The following is a 15,294-nucleotide window of genomic DNA, read 5'->3' on the forward strand; positions in this document are numbered from 1 at the left end:
TCTAAAAGGGTTTTCACAAATGCAGGCTTATAGACTCCCCTACCTGTTCCTAAAACTCATTAGTTCAATATTAGCATGGATTTCGTATTGGAATTACCCAGCACCCAACGAACCTCAAATTCAATTCTTGTTGTGGTTATCATATTCTCAAAGATGGCACATTTTGTAGCTTGTAGAAAGACTATGAATGTTGCCCGGATTACCCATATTTACTTCAAAGAAATCGTGTGTTTACACGGCGTTCCTCGGTCCATGACTTCAAATCGAGATATTAAGTTCATTAGTCACTTTTGGAAGAGCTTGTGGGGAAAATTAAGTACACAATTGAATTTTAGCAGTGCTTACCAACCTCAGATAGATAGACAAATCGAGGTGGTGAATTGGAGTATGGGCAATCTTCTGAGATTTTTCACCGAAACTAAACCAAAGCAATGAGACTTAGCGTTACTTCAAGCAAAGTTTGCCTACAATCGATCAAGAAACAGAACTACAGGATTGAGTCCTTTTGAGATTGTCTATGGGCGTAATCCATCAGGGGTTCTAGACTTAGCCCCTATTCCACATGTAGAACGAATTAATTCTAAAGCGGATGAGATGGCAGAACATCTTCGAGGTATTCATGAGTAGGTGAAATTGACAATTAATACTAAGTACAAGGCTCAAGTCGATATGCATCGCCAACAGATACATTTTGAGGTTGGAGAGATTTTGTTTGAGTTGTATTAACTTGTGACTCTTTTCCTATTTGAAAGTATAATAAGCTAAAGGATTGAAAAATCGGACCATGTGAGATCGTGTAGAAGATTGACCATAATGTCTACAAGTTGCATCTTCCTAGTCATCTGAAGACCTCTAATGTCTTCAATGTAAAGCACTTAACTCCTTCTACAGATGTTGATGAAACTTATATAAACTCAAGGGCGAGTTATTTTCAACCCGGAGAGACTGATGCAGACCCAACCCATCATGAAGCCCAATATGACATTTTAAACTTCAAAATGGCATAACTTTTGACTCGGAATTCGAAATCATGCTCTGTTGATGGTTACGCGTGTAGAGTTTGAAAACCTACGTTTATTCTATAAAACCGTAACCTCCAACTTTGTGCCCCAAATTCCACCATTTAAACCCTTTTCAGAACCTTTTTATTATTTTTAGTAATTTTTATTTTAGAGTATTTAGAATAATTTTTATATTCTTGATATTTATAAGAGAGAATTTGTCTTAATTCACGTCCTATTTTGAATTAATATTATTTAATTAAATATTTTTATTTTCCGGTAAAAGATCTATTTCTTTTCTTTATAAGATTGAAATTAAAATTTGTTAATTGTAATTTCTTTCCATTATTTGAGTATTAGATTATGGTCTATATAAGAATCATATTTAGATGTTAAAGAATCATCCTCTATTCGTAATAAAATTTCTTATTGTGCTAAAACCTAAGACGACATATTTCTCTTTGTGAGAATCCTCTTCTTATTTTCTCCTTTATCTTCCCTTCTGAATAACCAGCAGGATAATCGCTATCCTACCCGGGATAAAAAAAATAAGAAAATTTTCTCTCTATCTCAATGCATTCAAAGCTTATCTCAATGCATCTATTACTGCTGTCTAACATGACTCACTTGTTAAACCTAAGTTCCAGATAACAAAAGTACACAAATAAAATATTGTCATCAATATGAGAATAGAAGGAAAATTGAATTCAACCAACTTATAAATAATCATTGTTCAGTGTGAAGAGCAGTGACCTTTTGTCATTGAAACAAATCAAGTTTATGCAATGGCTCCATGTGTTTGCTGGATTAATCAAACAGAATGAATCACGAGATTAAAGTTATGAACCAGCTCCAAGGGCAAACCGATATTTGAAACTGAAACATTCATGGTATCGTGGTTATTCCTTTCTGATCACTAGGCACAATAATTGCATATTGTATCATATGATAAATAGTAGCTCCACCAAGTAATTTATGAACAATAATTTTAACTATTTAAACGGTCTCTCAGAATTTTATGAGTAATAAATTTCACTTGATACTCCATGTTAGGAATCTTGTGAAACGACGTAGAGATATTGAAAAAATATATTTTAACTAATTAAAAATAATGTTACAAGATGTATTTATATATATCATAAAAAGATAAAGATAAGGAAACATATACAAAAGATATCCTAATATTTATGCATCATATATTCCAAGATATTCATATATTCTAAGATATCCATAATAGGCCCATAGAGACACCAATCTTGGAACAAAGATGACGAAGTCAAGCACTAGGAAGTGGTTTCGTTAACGCATTAGCTAACTGGTCAAACGATGAGACATGAGAGATACGAACTTTACCATTCTGAACCAGTTCACGAACAAAATGATAATCCAAACCGATGTGCTTCATGCGTGAGTGAAACACTGGATTTGCACAGAGATATGTAGCTCCAATGTTATCGCAATAGATAGAGACTGTAGAGGCCACAATGTCCACACCCAGTTTATTAAGAAGAGATCGAACCCATTGTAGTTCTGCAACAGTAGAGGCAATGGCACGATATTCAGCCTCAGTAGACGATCGAGCAACAGAACCCTACTTTTTGGAGCTCTAGGAAATTGGGTTGGAACCTAGGAACACAATATAAGCACCAGTGGGCGTGCGATCATCAATATCACTAGCCCAATCTGCATCATAGTAGACATGCAAAGAGAGAGAGAAGTGTCGTTGGAGAATCAGATTATAAGAGTGTGTACCATTAAGATAGCGCAGCAGACGTTTAACATCCCCCCGGTGAAGAGATGAGGGAGCATGTATAAACTGAGACAGTTTATTAATAGCAAAGGCAATATCTGGTCGAGTAAAAGAGAGATATTGCAGACTACCAACTGTTTGGCAATATAAAGTAGCATCCACAGGAGGGGAGCCATTAGAGAGATGTAGAGATGCGGATGTGGCTATAGGAATTTGAACAGGTTTCGAGTTCGCAATGTTGGTTTTGGTAAGAATATCAAGCAAATATTTCTTCTGAGAGAGACAAAGGCCCCTTGGAGAAGAAACAAATTCAACACCTAGAAAATAAGATAAAGTTCCCAGATCTTTGATAGAGAACCGAGCACCTAGCTATTTAATGAATCCCTGAAGGGCATCAACATTATTCCCTGTAAGAATCAGATCATCGACATAGACAAGTAGATACATAGTGATACCTCTAGAGCAGAAAATAAATAACGTTGTATTAGCAAGAGAGGTTGTGAAGCCAACACTAATTAAAAAATGATGAAGTGCAGTGTACCAAGTGCGTGGCACCTGCTTAAGACCATAAATTACTTTGTTCAATTTGCAAACATAAGATGGAAAATCATAGTCAACAAACCGGGGCGACTGAGCCATATAAACATAGTCATCCAACTGACTCTAGAGAAATGCATTATTCACATCTATCTGACGAAGAGACCACCCTTTAGAAACAACAAGGGATAAGAGAAGGCGGACAGTAGTGGGCTTTGCCACAGGACTGAAAGTGTCAGTGTAGTCAAGACCTATGCGCTGATGAAATCCCTTAGCAATTAGACGAGCCAGCTGTCAGACTTTCGCTTAAGCCGAAACACCCACTTACAACCAATGACATTCTGAGAGATATCAGACGGGACAAGATCCCAAGTTCTATTACGAAGGAGAGCATCGAACTCCTCAAAATGGTCGCACGCCAGCAGGGATCCTTGAAAGCCACAGTATGTGTTTTAAGTTCAGACGGAGCAGTGTCAGTGATAACGGTGAGACCAAAGCGAGGATGAGGTTTGAAGACATTGTTTTTGGAATGTGTCACCATAGGATGGGTGTTGGTGCTAGGAGCAGGCTGAACTAGAGGAGCAGGTGCGTGTGGAGCTATTGCTGTGGCTGGCACAGCAGGCGAAGGTTCAGCAAGGAGAGGTTCAACAGGTGGAGATTCGGCAAGGACTAGGTGGTGAACAACCGATGGTACGGGACATGGGTTAAAGGAGCAAATAGGTGAAGAATCAACTGCATGGGAATCCCCCAAAGGCATACTTACGCAGTGCTTCAGGAAAGAGTCTAGCAGAGACAAAAAATTTTCCAAAAGAGGACTCATAGCACAAATAGGCACTCTGCATAAGAGAGTAACCAAGGAAGACACAGGATGAAGAACGGTGTGCAAGTTTATGAGAAACATAGGGACAAAGCCAAGGATAGCAGAGATAGCCAAAAATGCAAAGTTTAGAGAGATTTGGCAAGGAGGCAAAGAGACACTCAAAGGAAGATTTATAGGAAAGATTGTGTTTAGGTAATCGATTAATAAGATAAGTGGCAGTGGCAAAGGTAAAGGGCCAGAACTGAGTAGGAACATATGCCTGATGAAGAAGCGCAAGACCGGTTTCGATAATATGGCGATGACGCATTCAGAGAAACCATTGTGTTCAGGAGTATGAGGAGAAGTGGTCAGGTGAGAGATTCCATGCAAACTAAGAAATTCTTTGAGTGCAAGAAACTCTCCACCATTATCAGTATATAAGGTGAGGATAGGATGATTAAACTGTTTCTCAACAAGAGACTTAAAACATCGGAATACAAAAGGACATCCGATTTGTGTTTTAAGGGATATAACCAAATATATTTACTATGATGATCAACAAATATAACATAATATTTATATCCATCACATGAGAGAATCGGAGAAGTCCAAATATCAGAAAATATTAGATCAAGCGGAAATTGCAAAGAGAGTGATGAGTCATAAAAAGGTAATTTATGACTCTTATTGCATTGACAAGAATTACAATACAAATGATGAACTGAAGAAGCAGAGCAAGACAACGATTTAGACACGACTAACTGACGTAAGACTTAAGCAGACGGGTGACCCAAACGACTATGTCAAACAGGAAGAAAAACAATAGAAGAAGAAAGCACCAGTGGTGGAGAAGAAATGGACGCAAACCAAGAATAGACACTGTCGTTAAGTAGACCTTGATGGAGAATAACTCCCATGCGAGGATCCTTCACCTGAAAACCAGAGAAAGAGAAAATAACAATGACATCATTAGTTTTACAGAATTGGGAGACAAACAAAAGGTTCTTATTAGTTAATGAAACACAAAGGGCATTGGGAAACTTCAAAGAAGAAGGGGTAGAGGGTGGTAAGAGACAACCAGTGTAAGTAATGGGAAGTCCAACGCCATCACTGACAACAACATCATCAAAACCAACATATGGAGCATGCAGAGAGAGATTTGAGAGGTCAAAAGTCATATGATGGGTGGCGCCAGAGTCAATGATCCAATCAGACGAAGAGGGTGATGCCATAGTGTATGCAGTGGCCGACGAAGTAGGCGGTCCATAGACAGCACGGATGAGCCAGTGGGAGGCATAGGGGTAGGAGCGGGTTGATACAAAAAAGCAAGACAACACCGAGCAGAATGACCTTGACGAATGCACAACTGACAACGTCCAAGATAGGGGTGTGAGACATGTTGACCAACGCCCTACGTTGGAGAGTGTGGCTGCTGCCACGGTCGAGAGGACCATGGACCAATGGGACGAGCACCTTTGGGTGGATGAACCACAACAAGTGGATAAGGTTGTCTGCATAAAGAGGCAGTAAATCGAGAAACAAGGTGAGCAGTTGCCGAAAGAGTGATTTGTGTATCCCTATGAGTATCAAGATGAGCTTCATGATTGAGGAACTTCTCATGGAGTTCCTCAACGAGATTGCAATGTCTCGAGCTTGAATGGCATGTGCGAGTTCCTTATAGTCATCATCAAGACCATGAAGAACTTTGATGGTGAGATCTTCAATGTCAAAAGGAGCATTCATGAGCATCAGTTCATCAGATTTAGATTTGATAAACGACATAAATTTAGTGATAGATTGAGAGCCTTTAACTGAATTATAACATTGTGTTTTGAGTTGTGTAATACGACCACGAGAGGCGTGTCATAAGTGAGAGCAAGAGTGTTCCAGGCATCACAAGATGTGCAAGCAGAAGCAATGAACAAAATTAAGGATGGAGAAAAGATCCAATAATAACATTCAGTATGAGTTTATCTTGACGAATCCAAGCATGATATGCAAGATTAGGAGTCTAAATACCGTCGACAATATGTAGTTTGTCCAGACAAGGGTGAGAACCATTAACAAAGTCAAGTAGATCATGACTAGTGAGGAGGGTTGTGAACTATAAATGCCATGAAAGATAATTGGCTGAAATCAACTTCAAAGGCGTATGAGTAGCAACATTGAAGGAAATAGAGGCGGTCGTAGATGCAACCATAGGAGCAATTGCTTGAGAGAGAGAATAGACAACAACAACGAAGATGGCGACAGTTATAACAACTGCTACTAGGCATGGATAGAATTAGGGTTTGTAGCATAGACCTAAGGCTCTGATACTATAAAAAAAGATATTGAAAGAATATGTTTCCACTAATTAATAATAATGATACAAAATGTATTTATATATATTATAAAGAGAAAGATAAGGAAACATATACAAAAGATATCCTAATATTTATGCACCATATATTCCAAGATATCCATACATTTCAAAATATCTATAATGCTAACAGCTGAATCAAAAAAATTGGAAATGATTTATGATATCATTTCTCTGAAGGAACCAAGCTAATTTTCTCCAAATCTCTCTTGCAATTCTCCTTCAACTCTTTCAGCCTGAGAAATTTGTCATGCTGCAATGGCAGAAAAGATGAACTGAGTAATATACTAACACTGTAATGTAATTATAGAAATAAGTTGATGACTCCTCTGCAAAGCAAATTGTAGGCACATGGATATGGAAGTCCCAAACTAAATTTCATGCACTACTAATCTTAGACTGAACATGAAAAGAGAGTTCCATATAATATCCATAGTTGCTAATATTGGATTTAAATCAAACTGGAAAGCCGACATGGTTCACTGGTCAAATCGAACTAATCTGAAGAGGCTAAATTGGTCGGATTGGCCTTAATTAATCAACCTGATTGCATAACTATAAAAATAATATTAAAATTCTAGCTATAAAATTAGTTTTTATATATTAATCAAGAACAATAAATCTTATCCCACTAAATGAGGGTGGCTAAATTTTTATATATTAATCAATAAAAAAAACAGCTTTAAAGACTTTAAATAACTAGTTGAAGGATGCATTTTTACCAATATTTATATTTTAGGTTCTAGTATATTAGATATTTTTTTTAAGTTTTTATATATTAATCAATACAAAAATATCTAATTTACTAGAAGCTAAAATATAAATATTGGTAAAAAGGCATCCTTCCTCTAGTTATTTGAAGTCTTTAAAGTTGCTTATGTTATTGGTTATTGTTATGTAAAAATTGTAGGAAGATATCTTTACTCATTTGATCTTATAGTAGATAAATGGATATTTTGTGAATGTTTGGAAGAAAAACAAAACTGATTCACTTCATACTAAACCAGATGGTTTTCACAGTTTGATAAACTAGCAGTTCAACCAATTCTCAACCTACTCAATTAACTGATCCATTTGGAGAACCGGATAGGATTGAAACCTACTTTCCTATTTCTCTGATCATAACAACTGGTCCAATCTGATTTCCACAACCATGTTAATATCAGTTAAGCTCACAAACATATGGATTATATCGAATTCCTACTGGGGTATACTAGCTCATATTAATTTGGGAGTATAATTTCAGATGGCTTTTGAATATAGGATCCACCTTCCACCACTATCTTCAAGCTCCATGATGCTTACCTTGTCAGAATTCCCTTTGCTAATGTAAAATTACTTATCCAGTCATCCTCTTTGTTCTTATGGTTACAGCTACAAAACATCCAGCTGTTAGCAATAGCATGCATCTAAGCAACAAACATGAATGATAAATGAAATGAACATGGTGACTGACAATGAAGATCTAGATTCTAGAACCCAGATAAAAAAACGGTAGAGAGCACATCAGGTCAAAACTGTGTTAATAGTATAAGTGGAAGATTAAAAAAATCTACTAATGTGGAACACAAGAAATTATACATAATTATGCCATGTTGGTAATTTGGTACTTTATCTTCCATTTCTCTTATGCTAAATTAAATGCCTTAGTATTTCAGCCTAAGCACAATCTGGGGCCGAGCTTGTTCTAGGCCTAAGTTTTGGTTCAAATTGGTTGTGTTCGGAGGGCATATGCCATGCCTGATTCTCAAACACAACCACTCAACCCTTAGGAATAGTTTGCAAGGTGTCAAATCACCTTACTAACAAGCATTTTCATTAACCCATAATAACTTCCTCCAAAAGTCCACGATTGATGCTTTTTCCAAAAAGATTACTCTCTCATATGCAATTAGGTAACTAGATTAAGTTGATAGAATACAGATATATAATGTGTGCGTGTGTGAGTATTCACCTTTTGATAAAATTCCATCTGTGAACCATAAAATGCAAATCCTCATATCATAAAAGAAAAGATTTCCAATCAAACGAAAACCACCTAAGATAGACAAAAGATCAATTTAGTGAAAAATAAATAAGAGAATCATTTAAACGTAGAAACCTTAAAGGAATGTTGATGTCATATTTCAACACTGCAAAAAGGTTAACAAAAGGCTTTATGAATCATCTCAGATTTCTGACAAATCGATAATGGAAATGAAAATTAAAATAAAGAGACAAGAACTCATATGGAAGAACTTACAAGCTCAGCAGTTTCACGCACAATGATATTCTCTGTGAAAAGGAAAAGTGGTTGCCATTGTTGAGTTAATTGAGACTCCAGTGAGGGGGATCTATTTGAGATGCTTTGAGCAGTCTTGATACTGCTTTTGTTGCTGCAACTTCGTGCTTTTAAAGACCTTGCAAGCCTTTTACTTTTCTTCAATTCTATAAATTATAAACATAATATGAAATAAAATAAATTGTGTGTTCTTTAATGCGAGATATAGATGTGTATCTAAGAAACAGCGATATTCTAAATATGAAGATATCTATAACAAACTTACGAGCGAGTTTGGCTCTAGTATCCTGATAATGTAGGTCTGCCCATATGTAAGCAGCTGGTTTACATGTCATATGCACAATAAATCCACAATAAGACATGTGAATAATACAAAAAATGAACTACCATAGAATTCCATCCTCATACTGTATGCTACACAATATCACCATAATTCAATGGAGAGAGGAATTATCACTTGCCTTTGAGACAAAAAGAGCATTTACAAGATTCTTCCAGCATTCTAACTTTGCCACAACTAGGGACACTACTGGGATCATTTATACCAGTATCCATACTGCCTTTCAATGAGCCAGATGGCTTTTGGCATTCCAAGGGGTCATCAGAGCTATCAAGATTGCCTTCCTTCAATATTGTACAATCTGTGCCAGTAGATTTTGATGCAGTAGAATTATTTTCAATATCTTTTGTCTGGAAAAAGTATCTAGTGGAACCAGCACTATCGGAGTTATGACCATCTAAATAGTCTTCTTCTGAATCAGTTACAAACAAGTTATCAAATTGTGGAGGCACAGGCCTGGTGGATATAAAGCCTAGTTTTAACTTGTTAGCAGCTTCATTTGCTAATGAATCAGAACTCTTTTGCAAGGAAACGGAATCAGATGTCATATTTCCATGGACATAGTTACCTATGATATTTGAAGGCATAGGTTGGCATGTCTGCTTAGCATCGAAAGGGAAACAACCTCTCCCATTTATGTTGAGCAAAGAATCATGTTTATCATCCATGTTTTTCTTCCATTCCATAGAAGCTCTTTCCTTTCCATCTAATTCTCCTCCAAAACTATCCTCGATTATTTCTTCCATGCTTTTGTCAATCTTTTGTCCTGAAAAAAGCCTTTTTTGGATCTAAAAGAAGCCTCTTTTCCCCAGGTTAGTTATATCGCCCAAAAAACATCTTCTAGCATCAGCTTCTTGTTTGCATCCGCCACTTTCACCCTTCTCCACCCCTTGCAGAAATTGTCAATGCAGGTTCTCAAAACCTGGAAATTTCTACTATCAGCAGCGAAAGGAGAAATCTTCCTCCAATTACTGAGCCTCCAAACATGAGAGAAACGCAAGATTTCCCATTGCAACACCCGTAACAAAGTTCAGAGTAGATCTAATGACCAAAACCCCACCAAGATCAGTCTTCCCGAGAATGACAACGGGGAGTGGAACAAAAACTGGCAGTGAAAAGATTCGGCAAGCATCAAAGAGTGAATAAAGAAAAGCAGGACATAACAAATGAACATCGAGTAAGAACCCTACTGACCTTCTCGCCGATCGTTTTGGGAGACTGCGCGATGGAGTAGTGATGCGGGCTAGCTTTTTAACCATTTTTGTAGGGGGAGAGGGCGGGCTTTTGAATTCGGAAAGGAAAGCGATGAAGGGCGCGAGAGGCGCGAGACTTTGTTGGACTTCTTCTCGTAGTCCAAACGGCCCAAATTGAGAGAGAGAGAAAAAAGGAAAAAAAAAATAATAAAATATTTTATTGGTTTTTAAAGTTAAAAAGTTACAGAATTATTTAAAAAACAATGAGTAAACATCATATTAGATCGCAGGTGGGATCCTTGATCCAGTATCTCTTGGACCAGAGGTCCTACTCTCTCATAGGATAGGATGGTTGGACCCGATCACAGGGTCCCTGATCCAAGATCCCCTGGACCAGAGGAGGCCTGGCTAGACCAGATGAGAAAGCAGGGCCTTCAAATATTAATAAATAAGCTACAATTTTAGTTGAAGCTACTGAATCAGTCGTCACATCTGTAACCACAACATTTAATCTCTCAACATAAGTGGAGATAACACACCTCATGCATACTTCCCCCACCAGGGAGTTAGATTCAATCAACTTCCTCTACAGTGAAATCAGGCTTTGGCAGTTTTTGCAACCTCACCAATCCGATCGCTCTCTGGTTCCGGAGCCGATGAATGCCTCGCATTTCATTGGCAACGAATCTTGACGCGTATATCGTTGCACCGAGGCCGGTTACGTTGACCCTTTCGCCAAGTTATTTCTACGTCTTTCTTCTTCCTCCTTTTGTAGCAGCTCGGCCATCTTCCTCCTGACATAGCGCCTCCACGTGGCTTGAATGAAGCAAGCCACCCATGTTCTCCATTGTTGTGAGTAGAACCGAAACGTGTGCTGAACCTGCCCTGGCTGTGGAGGCTCCTGAACTGGCTCGGCACGAACTTGAGCTCGTCGGCGTTCAGTGCGAACGCTTTGACTTCGTTCAGCGCCTTCACTGTCCTCTGGATGTGGGTAGGTTGCCACTGGCCTTTGGATCCAATGCCCAGGTCAAGAGCTCCTCGCCGTAGAAATCACGCTCTTGCAGGAGAGTCCGGTTGAAGAACCCGCTTCTTCCTCCGTCGGTGGTTATGCTCTCCAAGCGGCCACGAATGAGTCGGAAGCTAGTCGTGGTGATTATCTGACAGTGAGCGGGTATACAGAAAAATCTAATGATAATAATAAAATAATCTTAATTTGATTTCAATAAAAAAAATAATACTTTCAAATTTATTAAACAAAGATGACGCATGATATTCCACCGAAGATGCTTTGGAAGGCTCTGATTTCTGAACCAAACCTTCTTCGTCCACTCCTCTAGTCTCCAACCACTTGTACTGATCATATCGGCGAACGTGTTCTCTGAGTTTCGACGGTAACATACGATGATGCATCCACTCTTCCGAGTCACGTCTCTTAACTCGCATTTCTTCGAGATGAATTGTGTGATACGTCTGCTCGAATAAAAACAAACGGTATTTTATAAGGTAACCTTAGCAAGTTAGGAGCTAGTAGATTATGATGACAAGCCACCGATCGACTTACCTGCATGTTACTTGATCCGGTCTGAAAACTAGAAAGATGGTGTGTTGGGCAGATGGTGATATGGTTGATTGGCAGAAGATTTTACGAAGGAGAAAAAGTTAATGAATTTGAATAGGAAAGGAAATGTCTTTCTCTTTTATGTACACACTCAACAAAGTAAATAGAACGTTAGTGCTCAAAAATTAGAAAAAGTGTCCTTGGCAAAAAATCTTCTGATGCTCAAGTTAGTATGATATCTAAGCGGATGAATGGAGAAAAGAATAGCAGAATATGTGTGTGTAAGAATGTAGTAAGACGTGTGTATGCGTGTGTGTTTTTGTGTCTTTATGTACCTTGCCAATAGAGAGAACCTCTTTTATATATCATATCTCATAACCTTTGCAATTATGAGGTAGCAAAGAATGTCAGAGGTTGTCAAGTAAAGAAAAGCATACAGCCTGAGCAATGTATAGTAACCATCCGAGGAATCTTTCGTTACCCATTTGTGCACCTTTTTTTGTCTTTTGTAATTTATACCATTAATAAGGCAGTTGAAGAAACAAATTGTCATAAGTTATTGGCTGATGGGAAGTGCAACACCTTCGAAGAAGGTTCAAGTGAATTCTCACATTATAATAGAGAAATATTCTTTGACAAACAATTATTATTCTGATAGATTGTTGTGATTCTCTAACCATGTTATATGTTTTCGACCAAGTCTTTTAACCGGCCGACTGTATATCCGTTCTTCCCTTAAGCTGCTTGGTTATGTACTGTGTGGTACTGGAGATCTATTATGGAAGTAATATGAAGCTAAATCCCCTGGGTCCGATCGGTTCTTTAGCCAACCGACCATATACTGAGATATTTGCCTTTAAGAAATAGGGAATTGAGTCTCTGGAGATTTGATTAGTATTTTAAGCAGATCGTCAGAAAACTTGTCTTTGAAGCGAGAACCTAAGATCTGGAAGTCCGACCGAGTTTATAAGAAGAATCGCTTTTTTGTATGTATAAAAGAGAGGTTTGCAGAGCTGTGTAAATCTGACTGAAGTTATTACTGACCAACTATGTGAAGAAGGACTGTCATATGAGAAATCTCATAGGGTTGACCGGTCATATGCTGAAAGGCTCGTACAGGGTGGAGCTCTGTCCCCTTATTTCGGGAGGACTTATGACTAGTTGGATTTCTGACAAGTCAGATGCCCCTTAAACTCGGTCGACTATAGACTGTGCAGATATATGATAGATGTCTCAATACAAGAATGGAGTGTTAGGTTCACTAAATCCGGCTAGCTTCTAGGTCGATCATCCTCGTTATGAAAGCCTTACCGTTGAGCGAAAAGTAAAGTCTTATTAGTGTGACACGCGGACTATCACCTCCTCTTGATCTTGACTACCACGTTATTTTGACTTTAACTATCACGTCATATCCAATCCATCCTTAACATCCCATATCATTACTGACGATGAGGCCGAAGAGTACAAGTCCAAGAACAGCGCCTACGAATGACCTCCCAAGGTAAGTGCTCGTCTGCAGCCCTTGGCCAAGAGTGTTGTTCCACATAATTTGGAAATGTTATTAATCAGTCCAACAACTTTCTTGATAAGTTTCAGATACAGAATCTGTATAAAAATCATAATGCTGGAATAATGTAACAATATTTTTAATTCTCCCAAGTAAGCATGATGGGTTGAATATGAAGATCAAAATAGTGAAACCCCTGCATCATATATAGCAGTCAAATGAACGGTGTAATACTTCTGACCAGAATCATGAGCAAAATAAAATGATACATATTATCTACTCAAACAGTGTCAAGTAACAGGACCATTACCTCACGTTCTGCAATCCCCACCAGAACACTAAGGGGGCGTTTGGTACGCGCGTTTTCCATTTTCATTTTCTGGAAAACGCGCGTTTTCTGAAAAACGGTGTTTGGTTTGCGTTTTCCACGCGCGTTTTCTAAAAAATTGGCTATCGTTTTCTAGAAAAACAGATAATGACAAAAAGTCGTTTTCTGTTTTCTAGAAAACGCGCATTTTCTAGAAAATGAAAATGAAAACGGTACAAACCAAACACACCCTAAGCGGTCTTGGAAATGAAATTTTTAGATGCCACAGGACTGGCATTCCGAATTGGAAGAAATTATTGTTATCATTAGGTGTACATTGACCAAGAACCTGAGCACTGGCATTCTTCCACTTCATAATTCATCCAGTTTGAAATCTGAATCAGATGGAGACCGGGTGAGATATCGCTGGCGTTGATAGGGAGACGACTAGGACGCATGCTCATAAGGGCTTCAGAGAACGGACTCCCACGTGGTGCTGATGGATTGCTGGGCCATGAAGCGGTGGTACTGGAGCTCTGCGCGCACTCAGATAAGAACAAGGAACGTTAGAGGCCGGAAACTAGGGAAAAAGTCTCCAGAGCAAGTCCTCCGACGCTCAAGTTAGATACTTTTTCCCCAGATGAACAGTGTATGAGAAGAAAAGTAAAAGTCAAGTGCAAATGTGCGAGTGAGCGTACCTGCGTAAGGGAGAGGATGCTCCTTTTTATATAACAATGCGTACCTTCTGGAGTCTAACTAATGTCAAAGAATGTCGGATGTTAGGACCTGCGGATGATGGAAAACACGTGGCATCCGCTTATAGACTAGAGGAAGGTTCCATTTGCAGATGCCCCCAACCATTGAAATATTCCCTGAATACAGCAGTTATTCTCTGACAAGCGATTATGATTCTCTGACCCGTTGTCGTGTAGCGCCTTCTGATCCGGCCGGGTATAACTAAGGTAGTTCGGGCTAGTCTGCCAACATCTGATGAAAAGGCCAGACGGAAGGACAAGTTGCGACCCTATTCCTTTTCTCCCCATTATATTGATTCAGACTTGACCAGGAGTAACAGGTCTGTATATGCGGACTAGATTGAGGTAACCCGACCGATGAAGACAGGTCAGGTTTCACCCCGATCACGCATCATGTAGCAGGTTTGGTCTCCTGACCTATAAACCCCGATCGAGCATTATACGTTGGAAGGCCTCAGGTGGTCTTACCCCGTATGTTGACTGTCACGTCCCTTTGACTTTTGATTGTCACGCCCCCTTAACTTCTGACTGTCACGTCCCCTGACTTCTGACTGTCATATCCCCCTGATTTCTGACTGTCACGTCTCCTTGACTTTCGATGATCTAACCCTACTATTATGCACCGTATCAATAACTATCAAGATACTCATTGCCACAGTCCAAATAATTTGTGACGCTTACAAGCTTCCTGCCAACAATAATCTTCTCGCTCAACCGCCAGCAAGTACTAGAAAGAACCAACGACCTGTATAACATCAGCCAAAACAATAAGAGCTGTATTGTTTTTTCATATAGTATTTCACATTATTTTGGGGAAATTTTCATTTTACTGCTAGATAGACTGTCATTCGGTTTTAGGTACCTACTAGTCACCATCCCTAATTAGCATACTATCCTATCATTA

General features: G+C 38.7%; 1 protein-coding gene and 1 pseudogene across 1 annotated transcript; both read right to left on the reverse strand.

Moving 5' to 3' along the window:
• Positions 1–6,534: 6,534 nt before the first annotated feature.
• On the reverse strand, positions 6,535–10,305 carry LOC121990247. Its single transcript, XM_042544422.1, has 5 exons — positions 10,265–10,305; positions 9,192–10,175; positions 8,996–9,049; positions 8,692–8,876; positions 6,535–6,702 (listed from the first exon to the last, which is right to left on the reverse strand). The coding sequence occupies exons 2-5, from the start codon at positions 9,814–9,816 to the stop codon at positions 6,616–6,618; spliced, it is 951 nt and encodes a 316-aa protein (XP_042400356.1). The 5' UTR covers positions 9,817–10,175; positions 10,265–10,305; the 3' UTR covers positions 6,535–6,615.
• Positions 10,306–10,835: 530 nt separating this feature from the next.
• On the reverse strand, positions 10,836–11,706 carry LOC121991072 (annotated as a pseudogene).
• Between the last annotated feature and the right edge of the window lie 3,588 nt (positions 11,707–15,294).

This window comes from Zingiber officinale, chromosome 6B (assembly GCF_018446385.1).
Source record: "Zingiber officinale cultivar Zhangliang chromosome 6B, Zo_v1.1, whole genome shotgun sequence".
Lineage (NCBI taxonomy): Eukaryota > Viridiplantae > Streptophyta > Magnoliopsida > Zingiberales > Zingiberaceae > Zingiber > Zingiber officinale.

Excerpts from the sequence above, each read along its gene's own strand:
- LOC121990247 (XM_042544422.1), bottom strand. The coding sequence starts at position 9,816 with ATGGAAGAAATAATCGAGGATAGTTTTGGAGGAGAATTAGATGGAAAG. Across the intron at positions 9,050-9,191 it reads ATGCTCTTTTTGTCTCAAAG|CTGCTTACATATGGGCAGAC; the intron begins GCAAGTGATAAT and ends CATGTAAACCAG. Across the intron at positions 8,877-8,995 it reads TACTAGAGCCAAACTCGCTC|AATTGAAGAAAAGTAAAAGG; the intron begins GTAAGTTTGTTA and ends TATAATTTATAG.